Source organism: Ceratotherium simum, chromosome 28 (assembly GCF_057802395.1).
Source record: "Ceratotherium simum simum isolate JZ-2026a chromosome 28, ASM5780239v1, whole genome shotgun sequence".
Taxonomy (NCBI): Eukaryota; Metazoa; Chordata; class Mammalia; order Perissodactyla; family Rhinocerotidae; genus Ceratotherium; species Ceratotherium simum.
The window spans coordinates 39,036,253-39,056,657 of NC_141927.1; the positions used below are offsets into that span (position 1 = coordinate 39,036,253).

The following is a 20,405-nucleotide window of genomic DNA, read 5'->3' on the forward strand; positions in this document are numbered from 1 at the left end:
AGAGCCAGGATTAGAACCCATGTCTCTGAGACTCCAGACACCACATATAACCAAATGCCAAAGAGGGCAGCATGACCAGTCTTTGCACTGGCCAATTCACTCACTCATTTAATAAATTTTTGTTGAGCACCTATGATGTACCAGGCACTGGGAAGGCAGCAGTGAACACAATCTCTGCCCCCAAGGAGCAAAAGGAGCAGCTCAGAACTAAGGTGAGCTACAAAACATACCTGCCTGGTGACAGAAACATATACGCCAGCCCGTATCCACCAGCTCCCTGCCCCCACGGCCAAGGTGGGGGCAGCTGTCCTTTAGCGACTTCTTCATCTTTAATTTGAAGAGGGCTCATTCTCACTGTCAGTCTCTGCCAGCCCACCCCCATCTCCCACCAACTCCCCCAGAAGAAGGTGGATTTCTTCATGTCTTCCAACTAAACAAGTTTTCCAGCTTTTCTGGTGGAAGAATTTTTGTTTGTTGAAGGAGCAAGTCTTGACTTGCTCAGTCCTCTCTGCAGGGCAGAGATAAAACTGGAAGGATAATGAAAGAGTTGCTGAAATCACTGGACCAGAGCTGACTCTCTGGGGGCCGGGGGGCTTGGGAAATCCTCCCGATCCCGAACGGTCTGGTTGCCTTCCTATCTTTTAAGCTGTTTCTCTCACTATGACTCAGCTCCCAGACTTTCAGATAACAACCCTCTCCTCACTCAGAGGAGTTCAGTGCTGCTTTGCTTTGCTTGCTGCTATTGGGTAAGAGAATAGTTTTCTCAACTGATGACACGCAAAGACTGAGCTTACTCAGTTATCTGTGTCTTACCCTGGGAAGAAGATTTTATTTTAAAATAAACCCCTTAGAAACTTTGTCCTTATCACTAGTACTGTCCCACCTCCACAGCAGAACAAATTAGCACTCGATTGTTTTTATGGCCTAGTCGTCCTTATTGCTCATTACATAATGGCTCTCTGTGGGCCTTGTGTCCCCAGGAAGACTCTAGGCGCCTCTGACGAGAGTTACATTGCTTGGCTCCCCTGGGTCAGCCGTGCTCAGGGCTGTGCTAGGCACTTAGGCTGCTCAGTATTTCTTGATTACCCTGTAGTCACTGCTAAATAGCAGACTCAGCCTCAGAGCAGGAAGAAAATGGAATATTTTTCTGCTGCATTTGAAAATAATCTTTGCAAACAGTTTGTTCACATCTCGAGAGCAGGATAGAGACCAGATGTAGGCAGTGGACATGTCTTATCTGGGGGGAAAACGGGGCTTAAGATGATAAATATCTTGGGACATGATAAAACCCAGAGGCTCCTTCCTGAGCCATCACTAATGGAAAAAAAAAAAAATCTAGTAATATATGACCTTATCAGAGAAGTTTATGTTCAGTTGAAAACCAAACTATTTTGAGCTGAGCAAGTGAGAACTCAAATTATAGCGGTGCAGAGCAAACGGTTGTGGATGTCTTGCTAAGTTTCTCAGGGACAGTGATTTTCAGAGGTGACAGGATTAAAGAGAAACCTTTCATGATGTCCTACAGGAAATAGACTCTGCATGGGGCCCAAATCACACAGGTGCTCAATAAATGTTTTATTTGTAAGATGTATTTATTAAACAAACACTTACATCGCACTTAGAGTATGTCAGGCACCATTCTACATGCTTTACAACTATTTACTCTTCTTCCTTTCTCTTCCTGCTTTGTGGCTGAGTGTGCTTACTCGGCAGTGACAATAGGGTAAATCGAGAAATACCGAGGAGCACAAAGTGCCTAGGGTAGCCGCAGGCATGGAGGACCCATCTATTTGGGTTGACATATGTTGGCCTCAGCCCGGGGCTCTGTTCAGGCAGGAGCATCCTCTGTGTCAGGCATGGCTCTAGCCATTACCTCATCTGTCCTGCACAACGACCCCGCTGGCGCCTCTGTTCTCTGGCTTGCGTGCCCTCCTGTCCTCCTGCTGCTCTGAGGTTGAACCAGATGAAAACTGCTGATCTTTGTTGCTGGCACTTCGACTGTTTTTGCTTTATAAAAAAATGACAATTTCATGCCATTCAACCTAATCCTGCCTACATTTTAGAGGAGAGAAGCAGACGCTTGGAGTGATTAAGTAACTGGCCTTAAAGTCTCAGAGGTAATCAATAGCAGTCTGGATTCAGCATCCAGTTTGCCTCCTGAACTTCTTAGAATGCTGCTTTAACCACACGTTAATAGCATGGGCCCAAGAACCAGCTGCTTGGGTTTGAATATCAGATCATCTACTTACCAGCCTGTGACTTTGGGATAAACACTTTTCCTCTCTATGCTTCAGTTTTCTCATCTGTAAAATGGGGATAATAATAATGCAGTATTGTCCAGTTTGTGGGGTTGCCTTGAGGATGGAATGAGGACACCTAAGTACAGAGTTTAGGTAGCGCCTGGCAGTCAGTAAGCACTCTACACGTGTGAGCTCTTATCTTCAGGTTTCCTTTAATACTTGTTGTCCTGCTCGCGTAAATATACTAACACACACACAACTCCTTAGTCTGCTAATATAACGCCATAGAACTGAGAAACTCAATAGAAACTTTATTACAATGCCAGGTAGATGGGAGAGGAAAGATTCACCTCAGGCCTGAGAGCCTCTCCCACAATTTCCCTACATCACTGGGGCTGAAAGCATGCTTTAGTGTCACACTACTAGATTTTCCCCCCCTTTTCTTTATTTTTTCAAGGGGGGAGAAGGGGCTGTCACTTCTAAGGAGTACAGCTTTGATTTATCATTCTTGACACGGAGCCAAAAAGCCTCCAGACAAGGGGAGCGCAGCAGGAGGACAGGAGGCCAACGACACTTCTTGTAAATAGTCCCTAAATCAATCCCAGCGGGGGCGCGGGAAATTCCACCGAGTTAAAAGTCTAGAAAGCGGTGTCAAGTTCACCCCAGGAGGGCTGGGGTGAGGAAATCCCCGTCTCCCCTGTCCCAGAAAGCGCTCAGGTTGAAGTCATTTGTCTAAAGGGGACTCGGGCGTATTAGGGCTCAGCTTAGGACTGCTCTTTTATCTCAGGGAGCACAGCCTGACCAACTTCGACAAGAGTTGTCTAGAAGCCGCACACCCTCCCGGGATCACCTGGGCGGGGGTCGCCGGGCGCGGCCGGCTGGCGCGGGCACCGGGCGTCGCCTGACCCCCCACCTTCCCCCCCTCCCCCCGCGGCCCCTTTAAGGGCCGGCCGGCCCACGTGCCTCTTGACGTCAGAGCAGGAAGTGTTTGAGGAAGTCGTGCTCCGCTGGCAGGTTTAAGATTCCCGCATTTTAATGTCTTCGGGGTGGTGCCCGAGACCCCGGTGGTGCCGCCCAGCCCCTGCCTCCCCCGCCCCGGGCAGCCGCTCCCCCGCCCCGCGGCCCCGCCGACAGGTGAGTCCCTCGGGCGGCGCGGCCCTGGTGCCACCTGCAGACCCCGCGTCGCCTCTGCCTCGGCGGGCTCGCACCTCCCTCCTCACTTGAGGCTCCTGAAGAAACTTGTGTGGAGTTTGAAAGTCGGGGGGGGGTGGGGTTCCGGGCGTGGAAGCGATCCTCTCGTCGGGTTGGAGTCGGGGGCCCGGGACAGCCCTGGCCAGGTGGTTCCAGGGGGCGGCTTCGAGGTGGGTGGCTTTGGGAGAGAGCCCTGATTCACTGGGACTGTGTGAAGACACGTGACCGCGGGGACGCTCACGGCTCTCCCTGCACCTCGGGCGGCGTGCCGCGGGACTCGCGCCGCTGGCTGGAGTCCAGGCTGGGCTCCCCCGCCGAGGTCCTGGGCTGTGGGCCGTCATCTCCTTTGGGTGGCTTTCCTCCCTCCGTGCTTCCACAGCCGCTGAGGTGGGGGTGGAGGACGATGAGCAAGACAAAAGTTTGCTCCCAAAACCAAAAACCCAAACAGAGAAACTGGTTTATTTACAAAACGAAAATCAGCTCAGGTTCTTCTCCTCTCACATTGAAGGGCAGTGGTCTCTCTCACCTTCCCCGTCCCTGTCTCCCAGAGTTCCATTTTGTCTCAACCTTAACCTTTTGTCCCCACCCCGAATTGCTTACAGAGTTAGCACCGCATCAGTATGAGCTGGTCACCCTCCCTGCCAACCCAGACATGTGGGGCCTGGGAAATGAAAGAGCGGCTTGGGACAGGGGGATTTGGAAACGTCATCCGATGGCACAATCAGGTAGGGGCTCTGTGCAGCTGGGAAGGGCCAGGGTCGGCAGGGTTTGGGGGTGGGGAACACAGGCCCCCTCTCGCTGCCTCTACCCCACGTGGTGCTGGATGGGTCAATGGGGCTCACCTTTGGCCATGGGCTTCTTGGGAAGGAGTGAGAGAGGGAGACTGGGAAGAGGGCTTCAGGGCTGCTAAGCTGGCTCTGGGTTAGTGGTCTCTGCGCTTTATTGACTATGCCACCTAAATAAATAGTAAAAAAATTTAAGCTTTCAGCCTCAATTATATATATTTTAAGTTATATATCTGTCCTAATATTAGACTATCATGTGCTAATCTGTTGTGTACTAATCTATTACATGCTATAAAGTTTGGTATGCTACACTTCAGCGGCCCTGGATCGGTTCCCAGGCACGGACCTACACTGCTGGTCAGTGGCCATGCTGTGGCAGCGGCCCACATACAAAATAGAGGAAGATTTGCAACAAATGTTAGCTCAGGGTGCATCTTCCTCACGCAAAAAGAGGAGCATTGGCGACGGATGTTAGCTCAGGGCCAAACTTCCTCAGCAAAAACAAAACAAAACAAAAAACACAAAAATAAAAATTTAAAGGATGAGAATAATAAAATTTTTTAACTGTTTTAAAAATTAATTTTAAAAATATTTTAGGGCCGGCCCTGTGGCTTGGTGGTTAAGTGCGTGCACTGCGATGCTGGTGGCCCGGGTTCGGATCCCGGGTGCGCATCGAGGCACCACTTCTCCGTTCATCCTGAGGCCGAGTCCCACATACAGCAACTAGAAGGATGTGCAGCTACGACATACAACTATCCACTGGGGCTTTGGGGGGAAAAAAATAAAATAAATAAATAAAATCTTAAAAATATTTTAAATATTTACCAATTATAATGTCTTCCAAGTATTGTTTACAATACTTCACAGCACAAAATATTCTGATCTACGTGAAAGTGAGAATTATCGTTAAGGATTGTGGATGAAAATCTGTATTTCAAATAATTTTTATAATTTTGAATTATTTGGACCAATTTCTCTTTAGATCTGGTTAGTTCCTCGTTGTTTTTACTCCTTATGTGTCTGACATGAGTTTCTCACACTAGAAGTGTCACTTCTTCCATATTCCTGTTTGTGCAGGTGTTACACATACTGAAACTCTCTGCAGGAATCTCTTTAAGCCACTCATCCATTTTATGAGTGTTCTTTTATTAAAATTGCATAATACAATCCGTAGCTCTACCTCAGTGGGGCACATGTCATCCGCATCATGTCCCCATAGGCCCCTGTCCACCCCCTGCCAGTGGAACGTCCATTTTCCTCAGGATACCTCGAGTACCAGAAGTGGCACATGACCTTCTGACGAATGATATGAGGAGGGTGCCATACAGTTAGTATCAGAAAAGCTTAATTTTTTTTTTTTTTTAAGATTTTATTTATTTATTTTTTCCCCCCAAAGCCCCAGTAGATAGTTGTATGTCATAGCTGCACATCCTTCTAGTTGCTGTATGTGGGACTCGGCCTCAGGATGGACGGAGAAGTGGTGCCTCGGTGCGCGCCCAGGATCCGAACCTGGGCCACCAGCATCGGAGCGCACGCACTTAACCACCAAGCCACGGGGCCGGCCCAGAAAAGCTTAATTTCTTTTTATTTTCTTGGATCCCAGTCTTGGGTAACCCCTGGGGTGCATACACCCAATTTGGAGACCACTGCTCTGGGGAACCCTCACTCACCAAATACGTAATAGTAGCTTCCTGACCCAAACTTCAGACCCGCTGAAGTCCTTGAAGGAAGGTGCCTGCTTTTTAACCAAGGGCGGCTGAGCACCTTTTGGACTGAAGGGATGGCAGATCACACACTGCTTCCCAGGAGCCTGGCTGCAGCGATCGCGGAGGGTCATTGAGGCTACTGATCAGCCATGTTGAGGGTCATTCCAGTCAGCCATCCATCCACCTTCATCATTTAGTGGGAAGACATTCTAGGCCCTGCCTTGAGTGCTGCCAGCTCTGAGCAGATGGAATGACCCCTAGAGAAATAGGGAGCCAGAGCTGGAGGGCAGAGTACAGTTCTGCAGGTGGTAATTCTCACACCCAAATGGGAAGCTAGGCTTCCAGCAAACCCCGTGGCTGAGGGGGCCTAAGAAACAAAACTGGCTCAAATTTGTTCTAGTCAGAGTATAGTTGGGAGCCTAGCATTTTAACAGAGCAGCCAGATCATTCTACAGCCCTACATATACCTGGGCTGGACTGTTTCTGAATAGGCCAGGGTTTTTAGAGTCTTGACTATAGCAGATATCTTGCTGCAGCCGCACTAGAGACGTCTCGGTTTCCTTTGAAAAGAGTTCTGTCCGAATGCGCCACATATCTGTCATCTTTAACTCAAAATGACCTCCATTTGCTCTCTGGGCTTGGAAAGCTGTTGTCAGATGAAATGTGTTTCTGGCTTTATAGATATGAGCCTGAGAGAGAGAGAGAGAGAGAGTGTGTGTGTGTATGTATGTATTAGTCTTCTAAATTACTACTTTCAAGTTCCTTCCTCTATTCAAAAACTTTCATTTGTTCTTTATTTTTAAAAAGCCAAACGCCAAATTCCTCATTCTGCCACTTGAGGCCCCTCCACAGCCTGGCCTCACCCTGTCTTTCTTTTTTTTTTTTAATTTTATTTATTTATTTTTTCCCCCAAAGCCCCAGTAGATAGTTGTATGTCATAGTTGCACAGCCTTCTAGTTGCTGTATGTGGGACGCGGCCTCAGCATGGCCGGAGAAGCAGTGCGTCGGTGCGCGCCCAGGATCCGAACCCGGGCCGCCAGCAGCGGAGCGCGTGCACTTAACCGCCAAGCCACGGGGCCGGCCCATCACCCTGTCTTTCTAGCATTACCTTCCCTTGTTGGCTCCCAACAGGTTGGTCGGTTGAGCCCTCTCTGGGACAAGCCTCTGTCTCCTGAACAGCTTTATATAAATTCTGCCCGTTCCTCCAGGAGCAGCTGTAGACCACCTCCTCTGTAAACCCGTCATGGACTCCTTCATTCCGTGGGCATTAGTCTTCCATTGAATTCCTTCAGCTCCCCTCGTTTGCCGTGCCTCATGTACTGCCTTTTTGTGTGTGTGTAGGAGTGTATCTTGTCAAGGCTCTAAGTTCCTGGTCAGCCAGGGCTGTCTGGCTTGGGGTTTCTTTCAATTTTCCCATAGCAACTATCTTTATGTGATACATGTGTTAGGTGCACAAAATCATTTATCAAAATGATTTTGATAAAGACCTTTTTGGAAACGAAAAAGCCATTAATCAGTAATTACACCTGTAGACTCCCAACCATGCTGAGTGGGACATGAGAGAGGGGCCCAGTGCAGTGAGACCCTATACCGGGGGCAGCATCAGTCGGGGGTCAGGGAAGGCTTCCCCAAGGAGGTGGCTCTTGAGCAGAGACCTGAGGGGTTGGTAGAAGTTAGCCGTGCAGAGAAGGTGGGAAGAGAGTTCCAGGCGGAGGGGCAGCCTGTTCAGAGCCCCTGTGTGGGGGGATGAAAGGCCAGGGGGAGCCGGGTGCAAGGGAGGTGGGAGTGTAGAAGGCGAGAGTCAGACCCTGCTGAGGAGTTTTTGTTTTTATCCAAAGAGCAACGGGAAGCTGTTGAAGGGAGGTCCACTCTGACTGTGGGGACTGATTGGAAGGGGCCCAGGCAGTGGTGTGCTGGGAAATCAGCTCTCGGAAAAAACGCCGTTGGGTAGTGTTTACCAGTTTCCACAGGTAACTACTCCCATCATGGCTCATTTCAAGCCACTGACAGTTTCACAACCAGTTCTCACCGAATTCCTGAATATTTAAGTCAGCTTTCAGAGGCTGGTACTAGGACACCACGACTGCCCTGTCATGAGAGGAGACCGATTATGAGGCTTTTGGGGTAGTCCAGGTGAGAGATTGGACAGGCTGATGGTGGTGGGGATGGAGAGAGTGGGCAGATGTAAGAGCTGTTTTAGGGGTAAAACTGATAGGCCTTAGTGGTGGAACAGAAAGTGGAGGGGCTGAGGGAGAGGCAGGAGTCGAGTGCTCACAGATGCCGAGTGCACGCCAGCTCTCCAGCATCCTCTTGGGGTGTTCCTCTGTTGGAGAAATCCCTAGGGCTGCTTGGGGTGCTTAGGGGAGGTTCTTTAATTGACGTTCAGGATCAGAACATGAGCAGTGTGTCCTCTGATGGATACCCCTCTGTTCAAAGCCTCTGAAGAAGGCAGCTGGGATGGGGTGGTCAGCACACTGACCCTAAAAGGAAGTAATGTCTTTACTCCCATTTTATAGCTGAAGAAACTGAAGCTCAGAGAGGTTAACCCCAAGATGCTAAGCTAGTAAGTGAGGGAGCTGGAATCTGAACCTACATCTATCCGCATCCCAACCTCAACCTCACGCTTTCTCCACTGTGGCTTGTGACTTCTCCATTGTGTGGAATCCAAGGTTAGGGTTGCCCTTAGAACATTCTCAGGACTCCACAATCTGTCTAAACTATTTCGAAGCACTAAGGGGAAAACTTTCCTTTGGAGGACAAATATATAAGTCTTCCTTGTTAAACAAGAACTCCAAAATAAATATTTCCCAGTGAAGAAGGGCAGGGTAACAAATGACCCACCCGTTTCCTGAGTTTTTTGGTTCTCTTAGCAAGCATGGGCCTTGACCATCCTTGCTATGTTGGCACTCCCTTAAATCTTCAGCCCAAGGATCAGTCGAGTCTAGATAGGTTGGTATTTTCAATAAGATCTTTGTTAAATACAAAGGAAGAAGAAAAGGAGATGACCTGAGTGACCTCAGCCTGCAGCACCTTTTGGGACTAATGGGGAAAAACACATAGCTCTCAATCACACGGACCTGGGTTCAAATTCTGGCTGTTATTGCCAGCTTCGTGGCTTTGGGCCACAACCTGCCACGTGGATTTGGAGGATGCTAAGATATTGATCCCCTTGGTTCTAAGCATGCCTGGGCTGGACATGGGGCGGCTGCTCTCTGGAAGCATCTGGAAGCATCCCAGGTGCCTTGCAAATATCATATTCTCTGTGCACTTTGATGTGAAAGAGGCTGGAAAGTGCTGCCTTGGATCCTAAAGGATACGTGTGAGGATGAAATGAGGTGATGTAAGCACTGGCTGTTACAAAGATGGAAAAGGTAAGATATTGTTAATTATCCCTTCTAGGAAGTAGTACTGACTTTACTTGTGCCCTCACTGGACAGGAATAAGTTCACTTCAGCTTATCTGTGTGTTTTGAAGTCTTAAAGACTTTAGTCAGTCAGTTCACTGAGAATTTATTGAGTGCTGGCCTAAGCTCCATCAGGGATCCATCAGGGAAGAAGAGATGATGTGTCCTTAATGTGCCTGTGCTCTAATCAAGGAGGTAAAAGGGAGACTTAGGAACATATCAAATAAGTCTAAATATAAGCACTAAATTGTGTGGCCATAATGATGGCTACTATTTATCAAGAGTGTCCTGTGCCGCTTGTGCTGGGTGCTCTATCCATATTGTCTCCTGAATGCTCAGAGGTGGTAGAAGGCTTCTTGAGGGAATGGAACTTAATCAGAATCTTGAAAGCAGGAAGACTGTAGGTAGTCAGGAGAAGAGAAGGCAATTCAAATGTATAGAGCAGCATCTACCTAGAGCCAGAGAAAGGAAATGATACTACTGTAATTTACTCAAGGCTCACTCTGTATCAGACACTCCATCTCGTTTAAACTGACAGCACTGGGAGGGGTAGAGTCATCTCCATCTTATGGCTAATGACCCAGAAGCTAAGGAATGGGCCCAGTGTCACACATTTACCAAGTGAAGGATGAGGGAGTTACACTGGGACCTACTTCGCCCCTGAGCCCCTGTGGGTGAGTTTGGAGGCCACTGTGTCCGTTGAGTGTGTCTGTTGAGGGAGTGCCTTGAGGTCAGAGCCCTCTCAGCATAGACTGGTCAATGCTGTTGAGTCAGGGGCAAAGCTACAGCCAGACCCTGGATCTTTTGACTCTCAGGCCTGGGTTCTGTCCCTAGGATCTCTTTGGGCCCAGCTTTGCCACTCCTTTCTGAAACATTCATCTTGGAGGGCAGGGCCTGAGAAGGAAGGAGGAGGTTATTATCAGTTGCCCCCTTATACCACAAGGGCCTGGTGGGTGGTTGCCATGATAACAAGAGCCGGCTTTCTGAGCTAAGGCTTTGAATGTACCTCTTGCCTTCCTGTGAGTTTCCCTTAGTAGTTAAAAGAAGGCTGACTTTGGGAATCTGGGCCAGCTTCTTCATAGACTGGCCTTCCAGCTCACTTCTGCTGTAGCACCTGTTGGTAGCTCTTAGAAGTCTGAAGATGTGTCTCCCACCCCCCTCTACACTTTATAATACACTCACATTTATACACAGGTTTTGTGTTTTTGCCTACAAAAGGCAAAGAACAGCAGAGACTCTAAGGACCTTCATAATCAACTGCATTCAATGTAGATGATACTGTTGGCCCCTTTCTCCATTTTCTCAAAATACAAACCAATTTTAAGTTTTGTCCCACAAAAGGAGTCCACTTACTAGAACTTGGATATTGAGATAGTTCTGGCCAAGTGTAGGTTTCCACAGAACTGAGCTGAGACTCTAGGAGGTACCAGGCCAAATAAAGAAAGGCATCCACTGCTCTTTGAGTTTCATTGCTGGTGAAGAACAAACTCCCCAGGGTTTCAAAACCATATTCGTTGTCTGTTTCTGTACTGTTTAATTGAATTTTGCTTTCTAGAGCAGGTATGTTTTTAGCAATAGAAAGTCATTGTTTGGGTTTCTTTTTCAAATGAAACATTACTCGTGGAAAAACTGGCATGTTTTAGAATACTTCCTAGAGGGCCACTGTGTAAGAAAGTTTGTGTGTCTGTATCTGTAAGACATTTCCAGGCCTAGGAAGTTAGGATTTCCCCTGCAACCGTAGGACTGAGCTGAGTTCTCCACAAATAGAAAGTCAGCTTTGGTCTCTGCCCAGTTATTCCACGACATGTTCAGTGCTGCTATTGCTAAGCTCCCTCTTTAGTCTGAGTTTGGATACTGAAGCCAATATCAAATCTTCAGTCTTTAATCTTCAATATCAAAATTTATTCCTGGATTCTGGGTTGGGCCACGTGACAGATATGTGTTAGGTCCAATGTTTGTTTTGAGCAAAAGACTACGATTGTCCACCATTATCCAGTGTATAGGCAGACCTAAAATATTTTCTAAGTCACTTAGTAAATCTACCTTTTGAGTTTGATTTATCTGTCATTTTAGGAAGGAAGCATACTGTTTGTGGTGGGCACAGTAATGGGAACTCCTGAAGATGTCTATATCCTAATCCTCTGAACCTGTGAATATGTTAGGTTACATGGCAAAGGGGAATTAAGGTTGTAGATGAAATTAAGGTTGCTAATCAGCTGACCTTAGATGGGATGATTATCCTGGATTTTCTGGGTGGGCCCAGTGTAATCACAAGGGTCCTTAAAAGTGGAAGAGGGGGGCTGGTCCGGTGACGCAAGCGGTTAAGTGCGCGCGCTCCACTGTAGCGGCCCGGGGTTCGCCGGTTCAGATCCCGGGCACGCACCAATGCACTGCTTGTTAAGCCATGCTGTGGCGGCGTCCCATATAAAGTAGAGGAAGATGGGCACAGATGTTAGCCCAGGGCCAGTCTTCTTCAGCTAAAAAGAGGAGGATTGGCTTCGAATGTTAGCTCAAGGCTGGTCTTCCTCACAAAAAAAAAAGGTGGAAGAGGGAGGCAGGAGAATCAATGTCAGAGGGATACAATGTGACAAAGACTCAACTGTCATTGCTGCCTTTGAGGATGGTGGAAGGGGCCATGAGCCAAGGAATTCGGGCAGCCTCTAAAAAGCTGGAAAAGGGCGAGGAAGCGTATTCTCTCTTAGAGCCTCAGGAAGGAACACAGCCCTGCCGATATCTTGATTTTAGCCCAGTGAGACCTGTGGCAGACTTCTGGTCTCCAGAACTGTAAGGAAATAAATTTGTGTTGTTTTAAGCCACTAAGTTTGTGGCAATTTGTTATAGCAGCAATAGAAAACTAACACACTATCCTGTGTATTGAAGTTAAAATAGGTGCAGATTTTTAAATATCTTGGTTTAAACTCTCAGAGTCATTCTGAGGTAACAAACCATGAGTTGCAATATCCTCTACTAAACTGTTGCTTATGACACTGTCCATCAAAACACTGCATGCTGAGTGTATGCTGTCAACAGTGTTACCTCATTTTACAGCGTGGCCCATCAGTCTTCTCTCATTTGTAGAGTTCTGCATTCCACAGTCTGAGTTTCTGTGGAGATCCCACCTAACTGGAAACAAAACATCTATAAGGGCACATTGGAGCCGCTATTGGTGAAGTTACCATAACACTGGGCAAAAATGTTTGAGTCTGAACGCTAATGGGAAGTGAAACTTGAAACCAAATTCAAATCAGTTTGAGAACAGACAGAGGAATTGGGAAGTTCATGATGTAGAGGGTTTTGTGAGATGTAACATAGTCTCCTTGTACATTAATTGAAGAACAGTGGTATTCTTTTGACACGTTCTCTAACTCTTGAAATGTGTTAGATGGACTTCTACCCAAGGTCACTGGTACAACTGTACTAAATGGTTCAATAGTAACAGGATTTACAGTTTTTGAAAGAGATCAGCTTTTCTTCAGAGAGTGTCTCAGAATCTAGGCCAAAGATAGGGTTCTAATAGCAAAGTAGGTGAAGGATACTTACCACAGAACCTGGTTATCAACCCCTACTACTACCACGGGCTGCACCAAGAGTGTTGTCACGAAAGGAGGCATGTGGCTACAGCATGAGTGAGCTGTGGAGACATTATACTGTGTGAAAGAAGCCATCACAAAAGACTACATATTGTATGATTCCATTTATATGAAATGTCCAGAACAGGTAAATCTGTAGAGACAGACAGTAGATTGGTAGTTGCCTAGTGCTGAAGAGGTTGGGGGAAATGCGGAGTGACTGCTAAGGGGTATGGGCTTTCTTTCGGGGATGATGAACGTGTTCTAAAATTGATTGTGGTTTTGCTTGCACTATGCATATACCCAAAACCATTGAATTATGTACTTTAAATGAATAAGTTGTATGGTATGTGAATTATATCTTAATAGAGCTGTTAAAAAAAGAAAAAAGGTGTGTGAGGTAACTATATGATGGAGAGCTTGCCCACAGCAATATTGGGATTTGAGAGAAGCAACTTGTGAGAGTGTCTGAGAGATGTTGTAAGTAACTGTGTTCTGGCATTGGAGCTGTAAGGGTCAGAAGATGCTTCCACCTTATTTCTGAAGGTTATAGTTGAAAGTCAGTTTTAGGGATTGGTTTGTTGATCAGTGTTCAGTAGTCTTATTAAACAACTTCTGCTAGTGTTAGGAGACTTCCATTTTTCCTTTTCTTACTGGGTGGGTCCTTGTTCCTGCAGGGATCATGGCTAGTTTGGCAAATGTGTGGCAGCCACGCAGTTCTGCTGCCGCCAGAACAGCCACGTGCACTCTGGGAGGTCTTGCCACAATCCTCCCTGTCTTTTTTAAGTCCCGTTCTGTTCCATAGGAATTGCTACACTTACAAAACTTATGATTCTTTTCAGTGTGCATTTTCATGAACCGAGAAAACAGTCTGACAGGGCCTCTAGGACGTCGTTCCGTTGGATGACAGTAGAGTTCTGGTGCTGTTCTGAAGTCTTTTCTTACTGGATGACCGTACCAGCCGGCAGGGCACAGCCCCTCCCTGGGTGCATGTTGAGCGGGGGCTGTTGGGGAGGTTCTTGCTGCAGGTGCACAGAGAACACAGGATGTTGAGATAGGCAGCTTGCTCACTGATGGCAGACCAGCTCCCAGGCTGCCACCACAGCCATGGCCAGGGGCAGCTGCTGTCCCTCAGTTGTCCCGGAGGCCCCCATGGGCCCGAGGAGGTGGCAGCGGCATAGTGGTGACCCCCTTGTGGTGGCCAGAACACCCGAGGCCAGAGCTGCTGTCCCTGCTGTCACCAACGCTGCAGCCTCAGGGCCTCCCCTTTTGGTCTGTCCCCCAGGGCTCTTTGATGCTGCCTAGAGCACCAAGGAAAAGGGAAGAGTTGATCCTCAGGACCCAGTCAGTCATCCAATTATTCACAAAAATTTTATTGATTGCCTTCTCTTCCCTTCATGAAACCTCATTTGAGGGCATTGTGCTAGTTACTGGAGTAGAGGTTAAAGTGCATGAGGATGGACAAGCCTATAACTTAACAAAGAAAAGAGAAAATATCCCTATGACCCTGCAGAAAATGAGAAAAATGTGCAAAGAAGGACTTACCTGTTTGGAGAGAAGAGCAAGAGCCCCGGCGGTGGAAGCCTGTAGTGCCAGTGCACTACACAGCACGAGCACAGACTGGAAAAGCACAGGGCTGGGCCGGTGGTCTAATCTAGCTGCCAGGTCAGGCACCTGGGGTGGAGTCCTGGGAGGTGGCTGGAGGGGCAGGTTGGAGCTAAGCTTAGGAGGATTTTAAGTGCCAGGAGTACTTTCGTGACATGGGTCTGCCCCCAGGAGTGCTGTTGAACGCCTGCCAAGGGCTGGACATGGCTAGGGGTCAGCTTCCTGACAGCCCTGAAAGCTGGGCATCAGTATTCCCATATTACAGATGAGGAAACTGAGTCAGACCAAGGGGTCTGCCCAAGGTCTAATAAATGGCCGAGTTGGAATCTCAGTCAACCTGTGTTCCATCTACTATACTAGGCTTGCATTCTTTCTGTCCAGAGAGAGAAACATGAAGCATGAAGACAATGTGGCATTGACTATTAGGTTGAACCATATGGAAGTGCCATTTGTGTAGGTCAGAATGGTCAGTATCGGCAATGTCACGTGGTTCAACCTAGTGTGACAGCAGTCAGGGTTTGGAGGAATGAGAAATCTCTTGGGCAGGAATGGGCAGCAGAGGTTTTGTGGAGGAGGTGGGAACTGAGCAAGGTCTTGATGTACACTCTGGATGGATAGAAATAAGGAGGCAGAAGGGTAGAGTGAGAGGTGGGGATGGTGGAGACCTACCTGCTGGGCTGGCAGGTGACTTGGGGACATCTATCAGTGGATACATATGTCGGCCTTGGGAGCGTGGAGGTAATTGCAATCCATGCTTTGGACCCCAGGGAGACAATTTTGGATTTGACCTATGGCTTTCTCTGTGTGTTTGGTTGTTGGTTCTGCTCATCCTCCCCACGTGTGCTTTTTCTGTAGGAAACGGGGGAGCAGATCGCCATCAAGCAGTGCCGGCAGGAGCTCAGTCCCCGAAATCGAGAGCGGTGGTGCCTGGAGATCCAGATCATGAGAAGGTGAGGGCCTGATGCACTGAGCCGCTGCCGCTGGGGTTGCTGAAGGGACTGCAGGGGCCAAGGGGCCGTGGGATGTTGAAATGAAGCCAGCTGAGCTTCGGGATCCGGAGCAACAGCCCCACCTGCTGCGTCTGGAAAAGAGAGTCATAAATCTCAGTCCCTCAATCAGGATGCCGGCCAGTCTGACCAGGTAGATGACGTCTAGACGAGTGGCAGTTAGTGTCCAACCATTGGCCTTGTCGAGGGCTCTTGGTCAGTTTTATTTGTTATAATAAATCATTTTAAAATAGCTATCACATTGAATTTTCCTGTGTCAGCAAAAATCCTTTTTTCCCCTATACTTCCCATTCCAAGGTGGTATGTGACTCTCCACTGCTGCGAACTATTCCTGATATTTCTTCCTCCAGTGTGGAGACAGGGTCTGTCAGTCCACTCACTGGATGCTGTCCTCCCAGCTCATAAGGCGTTTAGGTAAACTAGCAACATAGTCAGCTTGGAAGACCTCAAACAGGTGCTCCCTCTGCGAACCTTTTAAAAAGGGGAGGCGTCACTGTGTTCACACACACACACACACACACACACACACCCATCCCCACCCCCACTCCCACTTGAATGGCGTGAGATTGGAAGTCCCTCTACTTTCTCTGCTTTACAAAGCAGTTTTGAAGTACAGTGAGGACTTGGTATGGGGCACTCTGAGGAAAGTTAAGTTACACAGGATGCACTCACAGAGTCCTTGGGGTCATGGTGCTGAAAGTAGAGCTGCGTGGATGCTAACTGACTGGGCACGGAGGTGAGTCGCCAGTTCCTGATTTCTGTCTTCCTCTACTTACTCCTGAGGGCCCTTTGCTGGTCCAGGCCTTTGTTGTAGGGCGAGCTTCGCTGAGACATGGGCAGAGGGAGGAATGGGTTTGAGCCAAAGCTCAGGTTCTTCCCTCATTGGTTTCTCCTCCTTTGTAGGCTGAACCACCCCAATGTGGTGGCTGCCCGGGATGTCCCCGAGGGGATGCAGAACTTGGCTCCCAATGACTTGCCCCTGCTGGCCATGGAGTACTGCCAAGGAGGAGATCTCCGAAAGGTGAGGCTTCCCGGGTGGCGGGGCGCACAGCCTGTGGGCAGGGAGCAGCGGGAAGACCTTTTACCACTTTCATCATCAGGAAGCTCAGGGAGCCCCAGTGACCTCAGTGGGATTGCTTTCCCTTTGCAAATCCCCTCGTCCCTGCCCAGTGTGGGGTGGTGTTTGCGGAGTGTGAATCAAGAGACTGAATCAGAAACCCTTACAAGAAAGTCAGGAAGAATCACATTCTGCACAGTGATTACTGAAATGACAAGGAAAAGTCACCAGGTCTTGAGTATGAGGAAAGACTGGACGAGCTCCAAAACAAACTTTTCTTCCCCCGGCATGTCAGGGCCACTTCAGTCTTTCAGTGTCAGCGTCACCGCTCTCCTTGTTAGGAGGGGTTTTCTCCCACGGATGTGGCAGCATTGCACACAGGCACAGAGTGGAACAGGAAGGGAGCTGGCTTAGTAAGCAGGAGACTGGGCTGGGGTTCCAGAGCCACCACTGACTCACCTTCTGGGCTTTGCTTTCCTCCTTGTGACCACATTAACTTCTCTTGACTAGAACGTACACTGCAGAGTGGGTGATGGCAGCCCTCTCGAGTCTCAGGGACAAGTGTGTGTGTCCACCTCCCCAGTGTTCTCTAAAACAGTGTCACGCAACCTGCTTTCACACATTGCCTCGTTCAATTTTCAACAACCCTGTGACATTGGTAAAACAGATATGATTCCCGTGTGAAGGATGGATGTCATGGCCCAAAGAGGTTAGGTGAATTACCAGGCCTCACACAGCTCTGGTGGCTGAGCTTGGGTCACAGCCGTATGAACCCAATTGCAGGCTACTTCTCCATCTGTGAAACTGAATAATGCCATATTGTGTGAGGAAAAATAAAAGCTCTGGACAAAGGAATTGTTTTTGTATTGAAAAAGAGGTTGCTCTATTAGTACACGTCTCCCTCAGCTCTTCACTCTAGAAGAAGGTCCACAATTTTGGGGAGGGGGTGCAAGATACCCAGACATCTCTTCTATCGTTACGTGGCAGTTTCCTGGACCAGCCATCATGTGCTATTATTATTCTTCTGGCCCCTTCCGCCTTCTTTTTCAAAAGGAAACTTTCCATGAGGGTCAGTCTGCCCGAGTGGCTTTCTCCCGCCATGGGAGGTGGGCACGACCTGGGAGTGTCACGGCAGGATGTGAACACAGTCATTGGCATGCCCCACAAGCAGGGGACTGATAACTGATGAGAAATGGGGAACCTGACAACGCTTTGACGTTCCTCTTTATTTTCCTAACCTTTGACAAACCTCCATTACTAACAGCAGTCATTTAAGGAGATAAAGCCATGTTATTGTAGTTGAGTAGACAGATGGTCCTTAGAGGGCAGCGTGGGTGGTGGGTGGGATGGCACCAGATTACAGACGGCTCTGAAGCCGGGCAGGGAACTGTAGACTTGATCCTGTAGGCAGCAAAGGGCCAGTCAGCCAAGGAAGAAGAAGAAACAAGTGAGCATGATTGACCTGGCGTGGGGTGCCAGGTGAGCTGTGAGGCGGGAAGCCAGTGCGCCCTCGGGGGCCTCTGTCCGTGCTGCCCAGAACCCTGGCATCTCTGTTCTCCAAGTGAGGTCACCTGTCTTTCCCTCCTCTAAAAGCGCAAAATTGACACCCCTGGGCTTGGAGAGACAAGCGTGGCCAGCACGGGGGCAAATGTAAAAGCCAGAACTGACTGAAAGAGTGAAGTCTGTGGGCCTGGCTCAGGAAACAGGCTCTGGGATGTTCGTGGATATGGATGTTAGTTGATGAGTGAGCCTCAGTTGGGAAGTTCTTTTCTCTGTTGTCTTCATTCGAGGCCAACTTCCAGCAGCATATTGAACCCCTCAATAAGCTGGGAAGGCCAGGAGGGCAAAGAGGTTAAGTGCTTGGGCTCGAGCCTCAGGTGGACATGGTTCATGTTCCAGCTGTGCCCCGGGATGGCTGGGCGAGCAGACACATCGCTGAACCCCTCAGTCTCAGGTTCCTCACTGATGAAGGAGAAATGCCCACAGTACTTACCTCAGTGGCAGTGGGAGGATGAAGTGAGACAGTGCAGGTGAAGCCTCACTGAGCTAATCCATGCAGAGGTTAGCCTGGGACCAGGCAGGCGGTGAGGGCTCATGAAACATCCCTACTGTTATCACCACCCCACTGGCGAGGCGCCATCGGGGAAGTGGTCTGAGGGTGGTTTTCAGTAGGCCCTGCCCTCTGCGGGACTCTCAGGACAGTGGACCACTGGTGGCTGGGCTTTGACTCTGGCTGTCTCCCACAGGACTACAGCACAGGTGAGACTTGAAAATCCCATTTTCAAGGTGACTCAGACCTCTCAGCCCAACCAGCGCTGTGAGTGCGTGGGCGCTTCCGGGAGTTCTCGGTACTGCTTCCTCCTTCTCCTCCTCAGGCCAAGTCCTGCCAGTCCTGCTGCCCCGGCTGCCTGTCAGCCCAGGTCCCCAAAGCCCAGGGCCGGGGTTAGCACTCAGATGACTTCCGCTGGTGAGAGACACTTGTGGAATTACTGGTGGTTGGGGACCACTCACTCTGATGCTTCTTTTCACCTTCTTGACAGTACCTGAACCAGTTTGAGAACTGCTGTGGCCTGCGGGAAGGAGCCATCCTCACGTTGCTGAGTGACATTGGTAAATCCCAGCCCTGGAAGTCAGGCCGTGCCCTCCAGGGAGAGTGTGTGGTACCCTTGTGAGTCCTTGCGGAGCACAGAGGGGAGATATTTCGGTCCTCTGGTCTTTACACAGGGCGGGGTTGGTAGGGGACAGATGTGCAGTGGGGAGGTCAACAAGGGGCTAGTCAGGCAGACACTGAACTCAAATAGATTTCCCTTCCTTCCGGACTAAGTCATGAAGTGAATTATGGTGTATATAGAATAACAGATTTCCTTTCCCATTAAAAAACTCCACTCCCTACTTTCCTGGAATGGCCAGCGATGGACTAGGTTGTTATTTGAATGAGTTTCATCCCTTGGCAACGAGTTTTTCCACTTGCACATTCACAGTTCTTTTTTTTTTTTTTTTTTTTTATAATTTTTATTTATTTATTTTTTTCCCCCAAAGCCCCAGTAGATAGTTGTATGTCATAGCTGCACATCCTTCTAGTTGCTGTATGTGGGACGCGGCCTCAGCATGGCTGGAGAAGCAGTGTGTCAGTGCACGCCTGGGATCCGAACCCGGGCCACCAGCATCAGAGCGCGAGCACTTAACCGCTAAGCCACGGGGCCGGCCCATATTCGCAGTTCTTTTGCCAACCACAGGCGTAGGAAAAACTGCCCTGGTTTAATCCTTTGTACTCTTAGTGTCCCCAGATGAGGGTATCTGTGGCACTCTCTGAGAAGGCCAGGCTGGCTTCAGGGAGAAGAGTGACCTCAGCCTGCAGGGGTCAGGTGCAATCTCTTAGACCCTGGTGCCCGCTTATGGAGGGAACACAGAGGGGGAACTCCACAAGTCAGCACATGGCTCCTGCCTACGGGAACAGACATCAGAAGTAAGAGAGGGGCTGCCCTGGGCCTCCTTTTTTTTTTTTTTTTTAATCTCCAAGGTTGTTGGTACAAGTTGTTAGTTTGAGATCTAAAGTTTAGAGTTATCGAGAGTTTATCACTGAGTAATTTGCCCCCAGATTTGGAATGATACCATTTTCATCCTTCTCCCACCACAACCTCTTTGAAGCTGTATTTTTTTTCCCTTTTTGTTTGCTCAAACTTTTTTTTCAGAAAAACATCAAACATAGAAAAGTTGAAGAGTAGTACAGTGAAACCCACATAACCCTTCCCCTGGAATCACTGGTTGTGTTACCATTTTGCCACATTTGTAAAGCTGTGTTCTCTAATGTTTGGCCTGGAAGGATGGGGGGGCCTCCAGTC

The 20,405-nt window shown here is 48.7% G+C and overlaps 1 protein-coding gene and 1 pseudogene across 2 annotated transcripts in view; one reads left to right on the forward strand and one right to left on the reverse strand.

The window, feature by feature from the left end:
- Positions 1 to 3,178: 3,178 nt before the first annotated feature.
- Positions 3,179 to 20,405, forward strand: part of IKBKB (inhibitor of nuclear factor kappa B kinase subunit beta) — a 50,419-nt gene continuing 33,192 nt past the window's right edge. Inside the window, exons 1-5 of one of the 2 annotated variants that reach the window (XM_014795905.2) lie at positions 3,179 to 3,374; positions 4,034 to 4,156; positions 15,355 to 15,449; positions 16,410 to 16,527; positions 19,104 to 19,173. In XM_014795905.2, the coding sequence (XP_014651391.2) occupies positions 4,052 to 4,156; positions 15,355 to 15,449; positions 16,410 to 16,527; positions 19,104 to 19,173 (388 nt within the window). In that variant the 5' untranslated portion in view covers positions 3,179 to 3,374; positions 4,034 to 4,051. The remainder of the gene's footprint in view (positions 3,375 to 4,033; positions 4,157 to 15,354; positions 15,450 to 16,409; positions 16,528 to 19,103; positions 19,174 to 20,405) is intronic. The other variant, XM_004441200.3, reaches the window with a different exon arrangement.
- LOC147913366 (ATM interactor-like) lies at positions 7,508 to 14,048 on the reverse strand (annotated as a pseudogene).